The sequence below is a fragment of the Notamacropus eugenii genome, chromosome 1 (assembly GCF_028372415.1).
Source record: "Notamacropus eugenii isolate mMacEug1 chromosome 1, mMacEug1.pri_v2, whole genome shotgun sequence".
In the NCBI taxonomy this organism is placed as follows: Eukaryota; Metazoa; Chordata; class Mammalia; order Diprotodontia; family Macropodidae; genus Notamacropus; species Notamacropus eugenii.
Window position 1 is genome coordinate 246,837,373 of NC_092872.1, and position 22,973 is coordinate 246,860,345.

The 22,973-nt window shown below is 36.5% G+C and overlaps 1 protein-coding gene across 1 annotated transcript; it reads right to left on the bottom strand.

Moving 5' to 3' along the window:
• Nucleotides 1-1,969: 1,969 nt before the first annotated feature.
• LOC140517303 (cytochrome P450 2E1-like) lies at nucleotides 1,970-22,442 on the bottom strand. The gene is made up of 9 exons (XM_072628440.1): nucleotides 22,222-22,442; nucleotides 15,979-16,138; nucleotides 14,050-14,199; nucleotides 12,069-12,229; nucleotides 10,939-11,115; nucleotides 8,599-8,740; nucleotides 5,993-6,180; nucleotides 4,749-4,890; nucleotides 1,970-2,828 (listed from the first exon to the last, which is right to left on the bottom strand). Exons 1-9 carry the CDS (start codon nucleotides 22,396-22,398, stop codon nucleotides 2,638-2,640), a joined length of 1,488 nt encoding a protein of 495 aa, XP_072484541.1. The 5' UTR covers nucleotides 22,399-22,442; the 3' UTR covers nucleotides 1,970-2,637.
• Between the last annotated feature and the right edge of the window lie 531 nt (nucleotides 22,443-22,973).

Consider the following 22,973-nt stretch of genomic DNA (forward strand, 5'->3'; position numbering starts at 1 on the left):
TGCAATATGCCTCTGAGAAAAATGTATATTCCTTTCTATTCCCATTCTGTTTTCTTCAAGGTCTATCATATCCAACTTTTTAAAAATTCTATTCACTTCCTTAACTTATTTCTTGTTTATTTTTTGTTAGAGTTATCTAGTTCTGAGTTGGGAAAGTTGAAGTCTCCCACTAGTATTGTTTTAATGTCTATTTCTTCCTATAACTCACTCCTTTAAAATTTTGGATGCTATACCATCTGGTACATGTAAATTTAATATTGATATTACTTCATTGTCTATAGTAACTTTTAGCAAGATGTACTTTCCTTCCTTATTTCTTTTAATTAGGTGTATTTTTGCTTTTCTTCTGTCTCTCATGAGAACTACACCTGATTTTTTAATTTCAACAGAAGCATATTAAATTCTGCTCTCGTCCCTTACCTCTGTGAGTGTCTCTCTGCTTCAAATATATTTCTTGTAAACAACATATTTTAGTATCTGGTTTATAATCTACTCTGTCATCCTCCACTTCCATACTCTCTCTCTCTCTCTCTCTCTCTTCATTTATTTCTCCCTTTCCTCATGTCTCTCTTTCTCTCTCTTTCCCTCCCTCTCTCTTCACCCTGTGCTTCCTCACAAGTGTTTTGCTTCTCACCACTGCCTTCCCCAATCTGTCCTCCTTTCTATCAGCCCGCCTTCTCTTATGCCCCTTATCCTATATTTTCCTATAGGGTAATATAGTTTTCTATTTACATTTGAGTGTGTATATTATTCCCTCTTTGTAGCCAATTTTGATGAGAGTAAGGTTCAAGTGTTTTCCGCCACCCCTCCCTCATTTTTCCCTCCAGCGTAAAGGCTTTTCCTTTCAGGTCCCTTTCCCTTGAGATAATTTATCCCACTCTCCCTTTCTCATTCTTCCAGTTCATCCCTCTTTCTTATCCTTTTATTTTATCTTTTTAAAATCATGTCATCAGAGTCAAGTTATACTCATGTCCTCTGTCTATATATTCTCCTTCAACTGACAAAATATTGATAAAATTCTTAACAGTTTCAAGTTCTTAAATGATACAAATATATTCTTCCTGTGTAGAAATGTAAGCAATCTAACCTTATTGAATCCCTTATGTTTTCTCTTTCCTGTTTGCCTACATCAGTGAGAATTTAGTTCCATTAGTATGTTAAAGAAATATGAAGATAGACAGAAATTATCTGTGCATATATGCTCAGAAGTTTCTCTTGAACCATCTCACCACCAAATTGGCCAACATTCACCCTGAGGCTACTCTTCATATTAGGGGCAGCTAGGTGGTGCAGTGGATAGAGCACCAGTGCAGGAGTCAGAAGGACCTGAGTTCAAATCTCACCTCAAACACTTGACACTCACTCGCTGTGTGACCTTGGGCAAGTCACTCAACCCCAATTGCCTCATCCTGAGTCATCTCCAGTCATCCTGATGAATACCTGCTCACTGGATTCGATGACTCTGGAGGAGAAGTGAGGTTAGTGACCTGCACAGCCCTCCCTCACTCAAAACAAAGTAAAGTGCAAGTCATGGCATTATTTCTCTGATAACATAGTCTTCTTTGGCAATGAAGGATAAACACACACACACACACACACACACACACACACACACACTCTTCATATTGATTCAGAATAGGTCTTTGAAATTGTGGGCATGTGAAACCCATAGTGTACCTGCTTCCCTGCTTCCCTCCTCCTGTCAGCCTCCCTAAGTCTTTAAAATATTTCTTAAATCCAACAAATATTTTTTAATCAGAATCAGTTCTGAATTCTAGCATAAGGCTTAAACCCATGAAAAGTCTTCATAGCTCAATTAGATACTTGAGAATGACTAAATTACTGAATGGAATTAAACTCCTTAAATAGGGATCTAGTTGTACCAGTCAATGATAAGGTTGTGTTTGTGCATGTGGCTTATTGGGGTGGGGGTTTCCAGAGTTTTCCAGAGAAAAAGTAAATGAATAAATAATAATAAAAGAGCCAGGCCTTTATTGTAGGTGAATTTCATCTTGCACAAAGAAAAAAATATTAAACTTTAGATGTTCAGGGAACATGAAGTGGGGGGCAAAGGAAAAGGGCACAAAGATCCAGCCAGTCACCGAGAGAGACAAAAATACAAGCAGAGCTCTGAAAGGACAGCATACACAGCTTTGGTTCCTAGTGACCTAACTGAAGGTGGCTTCTTGTTCTAATACCAATGTTATGACAGTAACGCAATCCATTTCAGAAGTGAAACCCTAAACTGTCATATAGACAGGTGATTTACACTTAATATGGACGAAAATCAAGGATTTTATAGGGATTGGTAAAGTCGTAAAATTTGATTGGCTTTCTACCTTTAGTGTCACAGAGAGATACAGGCTTATTAGCTAGGTACCTGGTAGTTTCCAACAAGAAAAATTCCAGACATAAGGGTTCCAAAGAAGAGACAAGGAAAGTTTGCTTAGCAAGAAGAGTGGATGTTAACCATAGAGACAAACTGTTATCACAAGCACTAGGATTAGAAACCAAGATGTTCTTTTAAATAGTTCTATTCCAGCTCAAAGCAGATTGAGTCTCTATTTACAAGAAGTATAATTCCAATAAGAAAATTCTTGATTCCAGAAAGGAATTGAAGGTTCAGTACATCCTTTTTCATATCTCTGATCGGGGAAGAAGCCTGAGCTTATAAATTGGTGGGACAGAGCCAAAACCAACAGTAAGTGGGCTGGTATCAATCTCTTCTGGGGGGACAAGAGATTTCAAATTAAAATGCTGTAAAATGACAATCATGAATAAAAATAATTCCATTCGAGCTAGACCTTCTCCAACACATACACGCTTTCCTGAAAGAGAGCAAGAGTAACTTTAGTCAATGACATTGTTCCACTACTCCAACTCAGTTAATTCAATACATAAATAGCAGTTTACTTCCATTTAACAAGAATTTATCATTCATGTAATGGCGCAATTGAGATGCATTTTCAAGGGAACTAGGAATTTGAAGACATGTTACAAGTGGAAGACAATAGTAAGAAAAAAATTACAAAGAAAAATACAACCACCTGGAGTGATATAATATATGGGATCAATCTCTCTGAATAACTTGAAATTTATTGATAGTATGTATACAGTATAATACTGGATGTTTATAATGATGATCCAAAGTCACAAAGAGAATAATGAACCGTATGGATTTTCATCTAATCCAGAAGCCAGAGAAGCATGGCATATATTTAGGAAAATTTTCATGAAAAATGAGCAAAATGAGACTTTTTGAAGTTTGGAGGTCTTTCACTTAGCTTTAGGTTTTTTTAGAATTCATTCAACAAAACATTTTAATGATCCATATCAGAGATGTTCGTCACATGGAGTGTGGTTGACCCTTTTATTTTATCTCACTAAAGAGGAGAAAACACATGGGAATCACAGTGTAGTACTAAGAAAGAGATAAATACTGCATATGTCTGATAGTTTTGATATAGAGTTGGTCTAAGTTTCAGGTAATTCATTCATTTAACTCATTATTTCCACAGATATTTATACATGAATCAATGTCCTGAAATGTATTGAGTGCTGAATTTAGATTCTGAAATGCTGGGCTAAAGTCCCACATCAGTATGATTTGGTGATGACAGGACAGAAAAATTGTAGTTTTAATTTGTGGTAAAGGAAATGTCTTAGTTTGTGATAAAGAGAATGTCTGGAATGATGGAGGTGATAGTCCTACAGTCTGCAATTACAGTCAGATCATATTTTGAGAATGTTGTTGTGTTCCAGAAGTCATATTCTAGGAAGGACAAACTGGGAAGAGGTGAGAGGAGGATGACCATAAAGGTGAGGGAATAAAGAAATATGTCATTAAATGATCAGTTGAAGAAACTAGGAAGAAGAATTAGAGAAGACTTGAAAAAGCAAACTTTCAAATATGAAAAGCTAGCTAGCATTTCAAAAATTAGATTGATTCCATTTATCCTTATGTGTAGAGGTAGGAGTAGTATACACATGTAGCAGCTAGGTGGAGCAGTGGATAGAGTGCTGGGCCTGGAGTCAGGAATTCCTGAGTTCAAATCTAACCTCAGACACTTAACTAACTGTGTGACCCTGGGCAAGTCACTTAACCTCTTTGCCTCAGTTTCTTTATCTGTACAATGAGCTAGCACAGGAAATTCCAAACCACTCCAGTATCTTTGCCAAGAAAACCCTAAATGGGGTCACAAAGAGTCAGACGTGATTGAGACAGCCAAAGAACAACAAACAGCACCTACATGACAGAAAAACAGATTGCAATTCAATTTGTGGCAAGCTTTCCCAACAAACAGTGGAAAGGTAGAACAAAATTCCTGAATATATAGGCAGTGAGCTTCCCATAACTGGAGGCTTTCAAGCAATGAGACAGTATGGGACAGTGGAAAGAGCACTGAATCTGAAGTCAGAGGAGCTCGATTCAAACCTACCTTTGTTACTACCTTTGTAACCTTGGGCAAGTAGAATCCCCTCTCTGCATCTCCATTTTCTTCTATGTAAGGGAGTTGGACCTGAATGACTCTAATTTCCCTTCTAGCTATAAAGCTCTGAGCTTCTGATTTTATGAACTTTGCCTGAGTAGAAAAGGGGTACCTTTTACCTATGAGGGAGTGGGAATCTTGCTGAGTTCTCTGATTCTGACAAGTACCAATGCAGCAAAAAAACCCTCAGTGTTTCAAGAAAGCAACTCTGGGAGCTCAATTAATTATTGGGAATGGCAAAAAATGAACTTTACTTACCTGCAGAAAAAGCTTTGAAATAGTCACTGTACCTAAATTTTCCATTTTCATTCAGAAAGTGTCCTGGGTCAAACTGTTCTGGATTAGGGAATTCTTCACTGTCTGACATGATAGAGCTCAGCGTTGGAATCACTGTTGTACCCTAAAGTAAATAAACACCACACAAATAAGCCAACTTGCCAAATGATCTGCTTGAATTTGAATACCCTTAGTGACACAGTTTTATTCTAAATCTCAGGAAATTAATTGATTCATTCAACTCATTATTTCCAAAGATATTTATTTATAGGAGGCAATGTTCTAGAGTGTATTGAGTGCTGGATATTGATTCTGAGGTCTTGGACTGGAGTCCTAAATATTTCACATGAGACATATTAATGTAGGCAAATTCCTTGACCATCCTTTGTTCAGTTTTCTCACATCTATAATGGGAATAATTGTATGAATGACTGCAGTTATGCCAGGAACTCAAAACATCTACCTCAAAGGATCACTCTACTAAGAATGTGTTCTAACTTGGAAAATACAATAAAAATGTGATATTGTCCTTTTTTCAAAAACCTCCAATAGTTTGATCGAAGTTTTAAGCACCTATGTTATTTGCCAGGCAATTGGGGATAAAGAGGTGAGCAAGATATAGTCTAGACACAATTGACAGTATAGTAGTGTTAATCAGAGATATGCTAAAAACTGCTGTGGTCAATACAACAGCTTCCAAAGAGAGCTATAAACTGCTTTGAGGAAGAAAGAGGATGGAAGAGATGATTTTTAAAAAACTGTCAGGAGAGCAATTATAAAACTGATAAAACAGATAAGCAACATAGAAGGGCTGGGTAAGCATGCTAGGTACCAAACAAACAGTTCCTAATGTGGGGAAATGTCACTGGGGTCAGATCTTAAAACCAATATTGTTTTCAAGTTATTACAGCACATAACAATCTAGAATATAAATCTCAGGAAGCTGTATCTAATTTGCAAGTGAGAAAACTGAATGGAAACCCAGTGAAGGTAGTGACTTAGTCAAAGTCACATAGGTAGTAGGCAGCAAAGCCAAGATTAGATTCTAGTCTACTGATTCTCAATCAATTGGCAGGAAACATTCAGAAATAGGAGCATGACCAGCCCTGGGGAACTGGAATATTACTTTTATGACCTATTCTCTGTCTGATAATTTGGTTAATGAGACAGATCCCATTTAATGCTTGGGTGCATGTGGGAATGGAGGACTTGTGGATTCTTCTGACCTTGGGGATAGAATATCCTCTGAACTGGAAGTCTTGATTCATTACATGGGGTAGGTTGGAAGGGACAAGATTAATGAATCTCTGGATCTCATGCATCACAGCTTCTGTGTAAGGCATGTTTACTTTGTCCATCATGGAAGGCAGTCGTTCTGGTCCAATCACTCGGTCAATTTCTTCATGAAGTTTTTCTGTCAAGATATATAGAGAGGTTAATACTCCTGGAAGGTATGGCCTAAGGTTCTACCTTATGACAACTACTCCTGCATTCTAAGAAGTATGAAGAAAAGTGATGTAGAAAGGTACTTGGGATTTTTTTTTATTGTTGTTCAGTTGTTTTTGTCATGTCTCTCTTCATGACTCCTTTGGGGTTTTATTGGCAAAGACATTAGAGTGTTTTGCCGTTTACTTCTCCAATTCATTTCAAAGACTAGGAAACTGAGGCAAACAGGGTTAAATGACTTTCCCAAAACCACACAGTTGTAAGTGTCTGAAGCCAGATCTGAACTCATAAAGATGAGTCTTCCTGACTCTGGGGCCAGCTTTCTATCCACTGAATCAAGTAGCTCCCTATTTGGGATTTTAGTGGTGCTGTTTTGGTAAACTCAGGGAGTTTACTGATAGTTCCTGTGATCAATACATGTTTCAGTAACAGAAAAAAAGCATGGAGATCTAGTGGTCATACTGTCACAGAGGGACAAGGACATTCAGGGGTATTGTCTCACCTCATAGTGACTCCAGGAACTGAACTGTCATGAGGAAAAGGTATTAGAGAGACTCAGATCACATGTCTACACAATTCAGGTGTTTAGGATTAGATATGAGTGTGATGACACCAAGCACTTAGTTTAAGCTTGTTGGTTCCTTAGTTAAGGAACTTTAATAAATTAATAAAACAGAAATAAAAATTACTAGGAGAGTCATTGAAGTGCTTAGGACTTTTTGAACCTAAAACTGTGATTCACTTACTGATATATCTAAGCAATCTGTATAGACCATTTGATTGACCTTTATCTTTTTGGCTCTGTCTCCCTCCATCTCTCTGGGTATGTGTCTCTCTCTAACTTTATCTGTCTCCTATTTGGTCTCTCTCTCCATTTCTTCTCCTTCTTCTCCTTCTCCTTCTTCTTCTCCTTCTTCTTCTTCTTCTCTCTATCTCTCTCTTTCTCTGTCTCTGTCTCTCTCTCTTTCTCTCTGTGCCTGTCTCACTCTGGTTCTTTTCACCCCTCACCTGTAACAGATTCACTAGAATACAGTGCACCAGAGACATTGGTCCATTCACTGAATGACTCTGTCTCCCCACCTCAGTTGTCAAGACTTGAGGTCCAGAAACTTGCAGAGATCATAGATTTAGAGCTGACAGGTCCTGAAGATCTCTCATATTCAAGCCCCTGTTGTTACAGATGATTAAATTGAGTCACAGGGATGGTGAGTGACTTGTCTAACATTACAAAGAGCAACAGAGTCCAAATTGAAATCCAAATCATGCGATTCCCAAACTACTGCCATTTTGAAATGGCTTAGATTCACCTGCACATAGTGTGAGTAGAAATAAGGATCTTCCTCAGAGTCACTGGTTCAAATTAAATTCAGTGCTTAACAATTGAAATTTCTATGCCTTTCATCCACTCACGTCTTCAATTCCTTAATCAGTTCTCACTAGTATTTAATACTAACAAGAATATTCATTGAACTCTTTTAGTTTCGATAAAAGTCTAATCTTTCTCTCCCTTAGCACACCAAAAGACAATGTGGTACAACTGGAAATATGACTAGAAGTTCCTCTCAAGCTCAAAAGTTATACTCTATAACACCACTACTAGCTCTGTATTCTGAAGAGATCATAAAAACGGGAAAAGGACCCAGATGAACAAAACTATTTATGATAGCTGTCTTTGTTGTGGCCAAGGATTGGAAATTGAGGGGATGCCATCAATTGGGGAATGACCAAACAAGTTGTAGTATATGAATGTAATGGAATAATTTATCATATGAGAAATGATTAACAGATGGACTTCAGAAAATCCTGGAAAGACTTGTATGAACTGATGTTGAGTAAAGAGAATAGAACCAGGAAAACACCATATACAGTAACAGCAGCATTATGCAATGACTGACTTTATTAGACTTAGCTCCTCTGAATAATGCAATGATCAAAGACAGTACCAAAGACTTAGGATGGAAAATGCTATCCACATTCATAGAAAGAACTATGGAATCTGAATGCAGATAGAAGCATACTATTTTTTGCTTTCTTTTGTTGTTTTTTTATTTTTTTCTTTCTCATGGTTTTCAGATTGCATGCCATCTTGGGGAAGGGGGAGTGGAGGGAGGGGGAAAATTTAGAACTCAAAATCTTATAAAAGCAAATGTTGAAAACTGAAAATAAAGAAATAATTGATTTTTTTTAAAGGTTATGCTACAGTGATCTCAATGAAAGTTTCTCTAGAGTAAGGAACTTGATGTTAGAAAAGTTCAGAAACTTCTCTAAAATTACACATCTTGTTAGAGACAGAATCAAAGCTAGTAACATGATGTCCTGATTAGAACTACCTCAGCACTGCTTTCTCCCAGACCCCATTTGTTCAATTGTTCCTAGCTCCTCTTACCTTCTACTTCTGGGTATTTTAGAAGGAGCAAGAGTCCGTATCTCAGAGAGGTACTGGTTGTCTCTGTTCCAGCAAAAAGTAAGTCTGACGCAGTAACTGTTATATTTTCTAAGTCAAATCCTTTCTTTTGATTCTTTTTGTCCTGAAAAATATTTGGCATAGACATGTGAGCAATTTATTAGTAAATAGAGCAATGCTTTCCTACAGGTTCAGTGATATCTGCCCCATTGTCCCCTTCAATCTGAGTGGGGCCCTAAGAAAAGGAATGCAGAGCTGAATTCAAATCCTATCAACAACTTGCAGGCTATGTGAATATACAGTTCCTAGCCTTATTTCTTCATCTGTAAAATGAGACTCTAAGGTCTCTTCCTACTCCATATATATTCTATAGCTAGTGTTTACATAGCACTTATAGGTGTGCAAAGTATTATACATGTTTTCTAATTAGATCCTTACAATAGGCATGTTAAGAAGCTACTATTATTATCCCCATTTTTACACATGAGAAAACCAAAATTGAGAAAGATTCACTGAGTAGCCCAGTGTGACACAACTAGTTAAGTGTCTGAGAATGGATTTGAACTCAGATCTTCCTGATTCCAAGGCCAGCTCTCTTATCCACCATAACACCCAACTGTCTATGGCATGAGAAGTCTTCTAAACTTAACTATGAGCAAAGAACTTCTGGCTACTCCTTGAAGCCAAGTTCTCTCCTACAATAATCTAGTTCTAGTGTCTCCAAAAGAACTTGCATGGAAAACGGTTAATCATTGAGTCTTTGGTGAATTGGACCTCACTGCACAATGAGGTGGCAGCTACAGATGTTTTCTCCCATTCCCTGTATTATACTTTCCCAGTCCTGACTAAAGAATGTTTACTGCTTTGAATCTTGCTTGTCATTCGAGCCACACAGTAATCAACTGTGTCACAACTATCCAGAATAGAGGAGGAATTACCTAACATTGTTTCCTGGGAGTTACAAGAAATTTAAATATGGGAATATGTTTCCAGACTTCAGAGGAACATAGGAAACAAGTCTAAGCAAGCATGTTTTCCCCTTTTTGTGGGTTTGGTACAGAAGTCTAAGAAGCTTAAGTTAGGACTAAAAATAAAGGTGTCCTGACTCTACTTTTAGTGATTTGTCCCTTATACCAAAAAGAGCCTTTCTGGTCTCTGATTCTAAGATGTAACATCTCTGGAAAGACAGGTTTATTTAAATTAAATTATTTTATTCTATAGGAAATGGCAAGTTACCCAATCATTTTATTTTTTAAAATATTCCTCATAGTAATATATTACTGTCATTTTTCATCTCTTTTAAGAACATGCTATTACATTATTTTTTATTATGATACTATATTTTAATGTAAACATTTACTTAAGCTCATTTTTTACTTCCCAGTCTTTTGTGCCTGGAACAAGTTGAACTGTACAGATCATTTTTAGACTAAGATTTATTTCAAATTTAATTATTTATAGTAGTTTAGACACCAGCAATTGGAAAACTTTGCTCAAAGCCTGACCCAGAGAAAAATGACTAATACAAAAAGGATATTCTGAACAGAGCTCATGTTACTGTCCTCCAATGAAACAGGCAAATGAGAAATTTAGCTTGAGTAGAAAAGGTTATCAGTTCTCACTATGCTATTCAGGTTGCAGAAACTCAAAAGTCCTATCTACATAAACAAAGACAAGCAATATCTACTGAATGTCAACAGTGTAGAAATCTATTCTAGAGAGATTAGTTTTATAATGAATTTTTAAAGTCTACATTTTATTTTGATTTTGATACATAACTTTTCAGCCTGCTTTATCACAAGCCTCATATGCAGCAAAAGTTGTATATGAGGTATATGTCTTCTGCAACAGCAGGGATGTGACTGTGAGGTCAAGCATGGCTCCTTGGGAATCCAGCTGTTCAGAAAATCCTCTAAGTAAATTATATAGAATTCTATATCATGAAGACAGGCCAATGGGTCACAATAGTTAAATATTGTAAGGGTCTTAAAGTTATGTATTGTATATCCGTGCTATCTATAGGTGCTCTTTCAGGAAATGTATGTTTGTCTCTCCTTATCTTGGAATGTAGTCAGGATGTCAGTTCCTAAGTATAAGTTAACTCCTGAAATGACTGGGGCAGTTGCTTGTTCCTGAGCCTGCCCAGGCTATGCACTAAACAGTTTGATGTATATGTTCTCTTCTATTCCCTCATGTGCTCTTGCCCCTTACAGGTGACCCTGTTTAAACTGCTGTGCAGGACACAGCAATTAGAGTTCTCTAGACCTCATTATCCTGCAGAAACAACAGAATCAAATGACAAAATGACTTTTTATGTCATACCTTCTCCATTTGGACTAGTAAACAGTCAGTGAAATCTTGAGGGTTGTTGGGATCCAATAATTCTTGATGTTCTTTGACTCGTTCAAACACATACTGTTTTGCTTCAGATACATTTTTCATAATAGTCCTGTGACTTCCAGGTAGGTAACGTAAGTAAGATCCTATATTATTGTAAATCTAAAAAGAGAGACTAATAATAATAATAGCTAACACATATTATATTTACTATATGCCAGGCATTTTATGCTAAGGATTTTATAATTATCTCCTTTGATCCTCACAATAACCTTGGAAGGTATGTGCTATTATTATCCCTATTTTACAGATGAGGAAATGGTGGCAAATAGAGGTTTAAGAGATTTGCACAGGGTCATACAGTAAGGGTCTGAGGTTGGATTTGAATTCAGATCTCTCTAACTCCCTAAATTTACTCTCTGCACCTCTCAACTGTGCCATCACCTTTTGGTTTTCTGAGTGCAAGACAAAATTGTTCACTGGGTTGATTGTTCATTGTGTAGCTTGATTTAATATCTTTCTGTCTTGGTATCTCTGCCTCTCTGTTCCCTATCTGTCTCTATTTCTATCTCTGTTTCTTTGTCTCTCTGTGCATCTCTGTCTCTCTCTGTCTCTGTCTGTCATTCTGTGTCTCTGTCTCTCTCTGTCTCTGTCTGTCTGTCTCTCTCACTAGCTAGATATTGGAAATTCCTACACGGAGAGTTCCTCCTTGCAGAAAACATAACAGATCTTTCGTATACTCATCTAAAAATTAAAGAATACCCAACTTAGAGGAGACATCAGGTTTCCTTTAGTACAAATCATTTCTGAAGCAAGATTCTCCATAACAGCATTGAGAAAAACTGATATTCATTCCCCACTTGATCTATTAAGATGAGTAATTCATTAAATATCAAGGTAATCCATTCCACTTTGGTACAGCTTTTCTTTAGAGGCAGTTTTTTTTTCCTTTATAGAGATCTGACATCTACTTCTCTATATTTTCTACCTACCGAGCTTATTTCTCTTTTTGTATTTGTTGACTCTTTGTGTTTACCTCAGTGTCCCCAGAATAATTGAAACACTAATCCAGCAAGGAAAGTTATCTTTCCCATGAGAGAAAAAAATGACCTCACCTGAATCCAGGGTGTGCTTAACAGGTAGAAGTTTTCATTGAACAAATGTAACAACCTCTGGCACTTCTTGTCTGAATAGTCAAGGCGACTGTGGAAAAGGATGTCATGGATGACATTTATGGGACCACCACCAAGGACAAAGGTTGGATCAAAGGGCTGGGCTGAAAAGAAAGATAAAGCCGCAAATAGGTGAGAGATTTAATAGATAATATTTTTATTAGATGCATGTGTGTGTGCGTGTGTGCATGTGTGTGTGCATGCATGTGTGTGTGTGTATACCAAATTCTCCTTTCCATCTGTTTCCACTGTTTCAGTCTCTTACTCATTATAAATCCCTCCCACCAAAGACTAATTTTCCTAGTCTCCACATGTTTCAGTTGTCCTGCTGATCTATCTTGGGACATCAAAGGAACATCATTTCTGTATTTAATCTTTCATTTGCTTTAATGTTTTCACGTTATGTATTTTTTTTATTCTGCTTAAAGGAGAAGAGGCAGTGTTGAAAATCTACTCTTCTCCCACCACCCCCTTCCCAATCTGGTAAGAGTAGGGAAAGAAGAGAAACTAGTTTATCCTCTTTTCTTAGTGACATGATGTTTATTAAAAATGAGCTAGAATCTTTGAGAGTGGCAATCCAAATCAATATTGTCAGTCTCCAGATAAAAATAGAAGCACCAAAAGATAATATCAATAATAATCTTACTGAAATCATAAATTTAGAGCAATAAATGACCTAAAAAGCCAACTAGTCCAACCTTATCATTTTATAGAAGAAGTAATTGAGACCCCAGGAGATAAAATTACCTGACTAAGGCCACATAGGTAATAAACTTTCAAAAAAAGATAGAAGCTCCATTATTTCATGGAGACTACTAATTATTAATTTCTATTTTTATGGTGTTTTCTAATTTACAAATCTTTCACATGCTTTCTCTCATTTGATCTGTACAACTACCTTGTGAAATAGATCTAGTAGGCACTGGATTTATTAGTTCTGTTTGATAGAAGAGGAAGCTGAAGGACAAAGGGATTAAATGGCTTTTCCTAGGCCACCTGTAATCTACATACAGGCCAAAACATATGTCAGAAGTAAATTATCCTGTGCATAGCATATTAATGTAGTAAGTAAAGATGCTTTGCTCTTCCTTCAAAAGTTTGCTTAGTCAGGAATGAACCTCTCTCTAGACTAGAAAAGTTATTGAACAGTTATCTGCATTAGGAAAGGGACTGAAAACAAAAATTACATTATCCCCACCCACTCCCCCACCCCCAAGAGCAGAAGAGTTGCAGTAGCAACCATTATCTGAGTGTCTATGCTTTATTAAAGAGATTTTGAAAAGTCCCAAGCTCTAGACGCATAAAATATATGGTTCACAAGGGACTTTGGAGCTCTGTACTGCCTTCCTATGAGACCTGGGACAAATCACTTCATCTCTTGAAGCCTCAGTTTTGTCATCTGTAAAATAATAAGGTTGAGCTCTATGACCTCTCTGCTTCCTCCCAATTCTATTGATATGATCCCTTGATCATCTACTTCATTCTGTTCCTTACACAGGAATAATTCTTATGGTACACCGGACATAGAGTTTTCCCACTTCAACTTAAAAACTTTCAGAGATGAAAAATGTCATTTTTGGTCAGCTTTCGTGGTCAGGAATGCTTTTTGTTTTTAATTATTGACCTAAAATCTCTGTCTCTGTCTCTTTGTCTCTGTGTCTATCTCTCTCACTCTCTTTATCTCTGTTACTCAGGTTCTATTAAAGTTTATGGTCTGGTTCTCCCTCTTGCTCAATAACAAATCGCATGGCTCCTTGTGCTCCTTTTAAGCCCAGATCACATTCTCACTTATATTATCATTCTTTTTGTTCCTGTCTTATCTCCCTCACAAGAACAAGCTCATTGACAGCAAGGACTGCTATGTGTTATTATCCTCCCTCAAGGCCTCAATGGACATTTAACAAATATTTGCCCAAACACCAACAATTTGTCTTCCTGAGTGCCTCAAGCAGGAATTGGGATTCCCTCTGAATCCTTTCTTCATTGCTCTTTTTCCCCATTCCATAATCCCTGAGGACCGTGAGGGAGAATCGACGTGTGTCTCTCCATGTCTCTGAGTTGTTGAAAATAATTCCTAGGGAAGAAATATCAGTATATGGGCATTACATAGGCATATTAAATATTACTTCATAGAATCAACTTCAAGAAAATGAGATAGGATATCAAAAAAGGCTAAGGTTGATGGGAAGGGTACAGTCCCAGTTTCCATGGGCTTACATTCTCTTCAGGGATAAATCATGCACATACATAAGTAAATTTTTCAAATCTACATCAAGTATACAAAGTAAATAGATATCTTAGTATGGAGGGAGCACTAATAATTTGGGGTGGGGGTATCAGAAAAGGCCTGGTATAGTATTTGACAAACAAACTAAGCCTTGAATGAAACTAGGGATTCTAAAATGTAGAGGTGAGGAGGAAGAACATTCCATACATGGAGATTGACCTACCCAAAGTGAGGGAGCTGAGGGGATTTAAACACCAAGTGGTGGTGGTAATTGAGTGAACCACATTGACTCTGCCCTGTAATTCAGTTCTGGAAATAGCTTAGTTTCCTTTCTGTTCAGCTATGGGTCTAGTCTGATTTCTGTCTTGTAAGGAAATTTTATTCAATCATGGGAATTGAGAGAAAACTTTATCACATTGTTTGAACCTAGTCCTTCATGTCTGAGAAGGTGAACCACCTCCACTTATTGCTTAAAGATCCTTAACTAAGAACCTAGCATTTGCTGACCGGAATCCCAGTTAAGTCTGAAGATGGATGCAAGGAATTTTCTCACAATGATACATCTCAAGCAGCTCATATGTCTTATATGAAAACTGGCCCCATGTCAACCAATCAGTTATTTTTTCTGCATTACTTTGTTCACAAACATGTAGGAGGAGTAGAACACCTCTTTTGTTCTGATTTCAAGAAATTCCACCTGTTTGTTCTCCCCCTCCCAACTTGGAAAGTCTTCTTTCTTCCAATTAGAAATCAGATCACCTAATGTTGTACTCTGGTTAATTATTTTCTTTTAATTAATTGATCTTATTTGATTAATTTATTATAATGTATAAAAATCTTTCTCCCCCTGTATATAGCATCTAATGCCAAAGTTAAGTCTGCTGGTACCAATTTGTTGGATAATTGGCATGTATTGCTTAATAAATTGATATGCTTAGAAGCATGAACCTTTGTTTTATCAATCATTTCATCTTTCACCACAAGTGCATCTAGGTAGGAAATGGGAAGTTGTGTGTGAAAAATTACAGGTAGGTCAATTCAGATAGAATGTAGGATTTGTAGGGGCAGTAATATAAAACAAGGCCAGAATGATAAGTTGGTGCTACATCATGATGGCATTTGTGTGCCAAGTCTTGGAGTTATATTATCCCAGAAGCAAGGAGGAGTTTTTCTCAATCATTAAGTGATGTAAAAAAAAAATGAGTGGTGAAAAGAACAGCCAATTTGGAGTCAGGGAACCCATGTTCAACCCATATGACTCAGGTATGTAACTTCAGTTTTGGGCTTCATCTTTCTCATCAATAAAATGAAAGGATTAGATTAAATGACCTCTGAGGACCCTCCTTCCAATCTCTAAACCTGCATTCATATGAAAATTGAATTTGGAGTCAGTACCAATTGGATTCACATTCAAGTCCTAGCTCTCCCATTTTCTACCTGTGTGATCTTGGCCAAGTCCTATGACCTCAAGGCCTTAATTTTTTTTTCACTGTAAAATGAAAGAGTTGAATTTCTAAGGTGTCTCTGATTTTAACATTAAATGATCTAAGAGCATCGATTGATTACTATCATCTTCTGCTTAACACATATATAGAAAACTTAAGTTTAAAAGGTTTAGAGACATACCAGCATCCTTATGGATTTCAAAGGTTGGTATCTCTGCTCTCCCTGAAAACTCATTTTTAAGATCAAGCAGAGCTTCCTTCACAGCTTTGTATCCATGTAACACCACAATACGTGTTGAACCAATATATATAGTGAACACAGGGCCATATTCTTTAGCTAGCTGTAAAAGATCACACAGAGAGAAAGACACATACAAACAAACCCCAAGGTCATTCAACACTTGATAACAAAGGTGCTTTATTTTTGTTTTATTTTAGGAATTATCTTTTATTGCCAGTCATTTAAAAACCAAGATGACTGACAAATCTCATAATGGGCATCTAGGATTATGGATGGTGATAATTTTAATGATAGTGTAATGCTTGGTCTAAGGTTGGTCTGTATATTTCCCAACAGTTGGATGCAGAATTAAAAATTCAGATGAATTTTAGGTAGCAGTGTACACAGAGGAGTAGGGAGATATATTGAAGCTGGATGGGGGAGTGGCATTTTAAAAAATCACCTTTGTTCAAAGAATTGAAAGACTTATAGGAGTTAGTTCTGCCCATGACTAGAATTGTAAGGTGTCAATGAAAGGACTTTCAGATAGGAGAAAGGTTCATGGGAGAAAGGGCAGGGAAGGAGGTAGGGTTTATACATAAATGACTATGATATAGAAACAAAACTCATAAGTAACACTTCATAAAAGAGTCAATTTAAAAAAATTCAGTAAATATACAAAATTTTAATAGGGTCAGAAGAGTTTAGAACCAGGATCTTGAATATTGATATTAATACTGAAATTGCCATACATAGATAAAAAACCACCAGATTTTATTGTGACAGGAAAGGGAATTGGATTACAGGAAGGTTCCAGCTGACGTTTTAACTCCACATTCCTAGACCTATGCAGTCTAAAGAAATTTCCTATCCCTGGACCCCCTTCCCTCCAATACTTCTCCTCATTAATCGTGAATACTTGTTCATGATAAAATTGTCAGGAATGGATGCTAATGAGTTAGAATGTCACTACTGAATGGAACACAAATTTTTTTTGAAACAGGATCTAAAAGTAATGGATAGAGATGGCCTTTGACAAAACTGGCCACTGCCAATCTGTTTCCTCAAAGGTTAGACCCTGCCTTTGTTCACCCAATCTATTCGCTTAAGTTACTAAGAATTAAGCCATTTTATTCCCTTTGTCCTCTTACTAGTGTCTTGCAGCATTGACTTTCTATTTCATTTTTAAAGTCATGCAGTGTAGACTGAAAGGGATTAAAGTCATGACAGAAAGGGAACTCTCAGTGCAATGTGAAAAAAAGAGCACTAGATTTGTAATCAGAAAAATCTAAACTCAATCTATTTCTGTTTATTACTATCTAAAATACCTAGAGGGAAGGGAAGATAAGGGGACAGAATGGAGAGGGAAAACAACCAGATTGGATAAATTAGCTCTTTCACATTTCTTCACTTGTCCCATACATTTTAATAAATTGCAACTTTTCCCCTCCCCCCAAAAAAAATTTCAGTAAAAATACAAGTCCTATTCCTCAACAAAATATAGACTACTCAGGTTGAGGGCAAAATGGCTAACCAGGATACAGTCCTCTACTCTAAAATCAGGAGGTAAAGAAGATAATATCTAGTTCTCTTTCTGTTCAACTATTTTTTTTTTCCCAATAGAAAAGCATACACAGGACATTAATAGTTTTCAAAAGAATTGCAAACTCTACATGACCTCATGAGAACACATTCCAAATCACTAATAGAGGAATGAAAATTAAATCAGCTCTGAGGTTTCACTTCCCAGCATGCAAATTGGCAAAGATTTTCCAGAGATGGGAACTGTCAATATGTAGGAACTCAGATATATTAATGCATTGTTGGTGGATCTTTGAAGTAGTCCAGACACTCTGTATTTCAATTTGAAATGGTGTAAGAAAAGTGAGGAAACTCTCTCTTTGATTCAGTGGTCCCACTTCTAGGCATACACTCCAAGAAAGTCAAAGACAGAAACAAAGGTTTAATCGTATGCTGAAGTATTCATATCAGAATTCTTTCTTGTAGCAAAGAACTAGAAACAAAGAGGTTGTCCACTTATTGGAGAATGGCTGGAAAAAATCTAGAGTACATAAATATAATGGAATATTATTTTGTGGTTAAAAAAGTCACAAATACTAGAAATTCAGAGAAACTTGGAAGATTTACATGGACTGATGTAGAATGAAATAAAGAGAACCAAAAGAATACTATACATAATGATGGCAACAATGTAAATGAAAAGATGATCAAAACTTGGAGTAATTAAAAGAACGATTAAAGTTTCAGAGAACAGATAATTACACATAATTACCCACAGCAGAAATAGGAAAGACTAATAGGCTATTGTACATACTCTCAGGAAAGTTTAATGCATCAGACGTTTTGCTTAATTGTTTTCAGTGTTTTGTCTGTAGGGATGGTTCAATCTGGTGAGGCGTGAGTGGGTAATGACTATGATGAAAGGACAAGCAGCATAAATAAATTTTAAAAAAGAATCCAATGAAAAGAGAATGGAAGCATTTTTTTAAGTTGCAAAGAACTAAACAAATATAAGACATTATAAGAATGCAGTATCTGCAAATATTTTAGACTTTGTGGCTCATTCAATTTGTAAAGTACTGAGCAAAATGAACACATCAGCGCACAGAATGTGAATGATTAATTTTGTCTTTCATATATGAAGATATGAGGGTTAGGCTGTTCTTGGTAAGTTAAATACTTTCAAATTAACTCATGAGGAATTTTTGGAAAAAAGTTAAATTTTTTTTATCTTATTGTTGCATCCTTTTGTTTTTAAATTAAATGCAAGGAATTAAATAGGGGAAGTTGTATTATATATCTCCCTCTGACCTACTCTACACAGCAAGCCATCCCCTGTAATAAAGATTAAAAAGAAATAGAAAAAAGACAGTTGAGTAAAATTAGTCAACACATTGATTATGCCCAAAGGTAAATGTAATATTCCACACTGGTATTTTCGGAACCCTGCATTTTCTCAACTGCTCTTCAGACTGAACTTGGTTATTATAATTACACAGCATTCAGCGTTGTGAGTTTTTTTGTTTTTTTGTTTGTTTGGGTACTGTTCTTGTTCTTTCTATTCACATTGGTACACTTACTGTGAATATTATTATCCTGCATGGGCTTTCTTCACCATGCATGGTTAATATAACTTTCTATTTTACACCAAAGTGCAAGTCCAAGACCGGCCCAAGATCAATTAAAAAAAATACCAAGCTTGCTTATCATAGTTGTGTGGTGATTGTGACATGACCTTTTGCCAGAATCACCATATTACAACTTTGATTGGTTTTTGGACCTGGACAGGAAGAAAAAACATTAAGAAATCTGGGCAGCTGGAGGGGAGAAGGTGAGGTATGTGGCTGGTGAGGAGATTCTCCAACTGTTTTGGAGGCTGAGGTTGGACTACAATCTGTTTCTCTCTCTCCAAAGGGGAAGGAAACTTGGATCTTCATGAGATAGTTCAAGGCCAACTCGGGTACAGATGGTTTTTGCAACATGAATTGCTTACTGAAGCAGCTTCCTTTCTTCTTGCTTCCTTTCCTTCTTCATTTTTCTTTCTGGGGTTCTCCTTTCCTCTGGGGTCAGTTTCTGCTCATTTTCCTTTTTCTCATCACTTACTGTACTGAGAAATTTCTGTATCCATAGGGTCTATGGATATCTTGACTCTCAGTTCTTTCTTCTTCAGGGACTTCTCCTGTGCAAGGGGTTCCTCTATCACCAGCTTCTTTAATTTCCTTTTCTTTTTCTCTGACACTTCTACCCTTTTCCTCTTTTGCACTAGCATCCTTTTCTTCAGGATGATCTGCACATGGGATACTTACTCTCAGGAACTTCCTGTTCAATCATTTTAATGAATCCAACATGAAATTGATCTTATCACATAAATAGATGGCAAACGGAGTAAAAAGCAATCAAATTGATCATTTTATTTTATAAATTTACTGAAATCAGTTGTGGTGATTGGTTGAGATCAGGGCTGTTCTTATAGATGGAACAAGTGTTACTGAAATCATACTCCTATCCCCCCAATTTTTTCCCACTAGTCAGCTGTGATGACTGAAGTCCTACTTTTATTAATTTCTTCCTTTTGAAGAGAGCCCTGCAATTTTTCCTATTCTTTGAATGCAAAGGAAAACTTTAGGATTTATAATTTTGATCTCAGTTAAATTCAAAAACAACTGTAGAGGGAACAGCTCCCATCTCCACCTAGCATTATTTACATCCCCCTTCCACTCCATCTAGCTTCTTTTAAAGAAAAGAAAATCATTGCTTAGGGAATTACTCATTTAAACATTTTACCCTTCAGTAGTAACGAACATTTAAACAGCTGTCATTATAAAAGTGACAGAAAATATACAAGGAAGTTCAATGAAATCTTTTCCTTAAGCTTAAATCTAAATGATTTAGAGAATTAGCACCTGTATAATTAAGGACAGCAGCCGGTAATGTATATTTACCTACTGACTATTACCTCACACAGGCAGAAGATTTTTTTTACCATTTTTTCTTTACTAATCTGACACTTGTATTTTCCTTCTGAGCAAGGTTATCTGAAACTTTTTAAATCCCAACTTACCATCTGGGTCAGTACCTTGTGTGGTAAAGTGCTGGGCCAGAGGGCAGGAAGAGTCATATTACTGATTTCAAATCTGTTCTCAGACACTTACTAGCCATGTGACCTTGGGCAAGTCACTGAAACCTGTTTGCCTCAGTTTCTTCATCAGTACAATGATTTAGCACAGGAAATGCCACTCCAGTATCTTTGCCAAGAAAACATCAAATGGGGTCACTAAAAGTCTCACTTGACTGAACAACACTCATCCTACAACGCTCAGCCTACCAACATCTCCAAGTTTTCATAATACCCCTTTCCAGGGAGAAGAAAAGGCAAAAGAGGAAAGGGAGCATGAGAAGGAGAAAGAAATATAGAGAAAAGGGGGAGGGAGAAAGAGAACATTTATTTAAAAGTGCTTTATACTTAGTATCCTCTTAGATTCTCTCAATATTACCCAGGAATTTGGTACGGCAAAAATCATGATCCCTACTTACACAGAAGAGAAGATGGAGGTTCAAAGAGTGACTTGTCCAAGATCATACAAATTTAAGAGGTAAAACCAAAACTCAAACTCAGGTTTTAGGACTTCATAGGCAATGTCATTCTACCATGGCATGTATGCTTTATGTCTTGGAAAGATGTGGCATTTTCCCCAAGCTAGATTACTAATGTAATGATCATCTAGAACTTCATTTTTAAAATATTTCCTACTTAAGTTTCCAGTGTTGGACCTGGTATCACTAAACCTGGTTTCAAATCCTGCCTCAGACATGCACCGACTATATTCGAATAGACATCCTATTCAATGCCTGAGTTTCTTCATCCTTAAAGAGAAAATAATAGTGTCCATATTTCCTACTTCAATGGCTTGTATGAAGAAAGTAGTACATGGATGCAAGCTGTTATTAATGGTGATCAAAGTTCTTTTTCCTTTAGATACATGGCTATCTCTATACAAAATGCCAAGCAACAGATCAATTCAAAAGAAAGAGTCCTTTGAAAATAGTTCATGCTCAAACCAAAGTGATATTGCAGAATGATTCTAACTGATTTTTGGGTCAGTCATAGTCTTTATACTAGGAGGTAATATCACTAAAAACCCAGAAGAATCTGTAGCTTTTTTCTGAAGATATTTTGGTCAGTTCAACCAAAAGTTTGTCTGATTTTTTTTGGTTATGACCTTGCCACCAAACAAGAAGAAATAGCTCCACGAATAACATCAATGCAATCATCTGTTTAATAGTAAGACAGTCCTTTGCCTTTCCCCATCACTTAAATTGGCTAAACATGTTTATTTGTTTTTTTTTTAATTTGATTCACTGGTTTTAGGATTAAATAGATGCAGCAAAATCAATCTATAACTTTTATGTGTTTTACAAGTATTTGTGGAATCTAATAGTTATCAGGAACCTAAGAAGTCATCCAGGTCAACTCATACTTGAATATAAATCCACTCAATGATGTAATTAACAAACTATCTTTTACTTAAAGAACTCCAGTGCTAAGGAAATATATTACCTCCTGAAGAAGACACTTTCACATTTTGACAGCTCTGCTATTCTTGGCTGCTAATTAATAAAAGAAGCATATGTTTTAGCCTTGATTCTTCAATTAAAAAAAAAAAAGAAAACAGCTTTCCATACCTTGTCAAAAGATTTGGGGATATTTTTAATATCCAAGTTGAAGATGTTTCCAAGAATTGGAAGAGGAAATGGGCCTGGAGGAAGTTTCCAGCTGTTGTAAATCTGCTTCCATACTGAGACAAAGAGTAGGATAACAAACCAAACCAGCAAGGCAAGGCTGACACCAAGAGCAGCCATTGGAGCTTTGGTGTTCTTACTGCTAAGTCAAGATGTAGGGAAGGACCAAGGAAGCTTTTTTATGAAGCATCCTGTGAACAGTGTATGATTATCTGAACAATAATTAATTTGCTCAAAGTCATGAGTTCTGTTTGCCTTGGCTAACATTTCAAAGTTTGACTTGTGTTTTAGGTCTGCTCAAAGTCATGAGTTCTGTTTGTCTTGGCTAACATTTCAAAGTCTGACTCCTTGTGTTTTAGGTCTTCTAATCTAAGTATCAAGGAAAATATTGAGATTAAACATCAACATTCTGGCATCTGCAAGCATTCTGGGTTGATTTCATGTGGCATCCATGTCAACAAAAGGAATAAAAACAAGCTTTCCCAATACCTATTTCAGAAACCCAAGTGAATCCAGGGAATTTAGTAAAACAAGGATTCATTCTTCCAATAGTATCTGAGCCAAGGAGTTAAAACGTGGTTAATGTGTCCTTCTTTTGGAACATGTGAAGAAGACAGAATTTCAATTATGACAGAACTCACGTTCTAGGATCCACCAAAGCATGTGATGCTTTAGCAATTGCAGTTGCTTGGTAA

Bases quoted from the DNA above. Each gene is read 5' to 3' on its own strand.
- LOC140517303 (XM_072628440.1), bottom strand. From the start codon at position 22,398: ATGGCTGCTCTTGGTGTCAGCCTTGCCTTGCTGGTTTGGTTTGTTATC. The intron at 8,741-10,938 runs GTATGACATAAA...AATATTTTTCAG, and splicing joins TACTAGTCCAAATGGAGAAG to GACAAAAAGAATCAAAAGAA. The intron at 6,181-8,598 runs GTAAGAGGAGCT...ATATCTTGACAG, and splicing joins AAAATACCCAGAAGTAGAAG to AAAAACTTCATGAAGAAATT.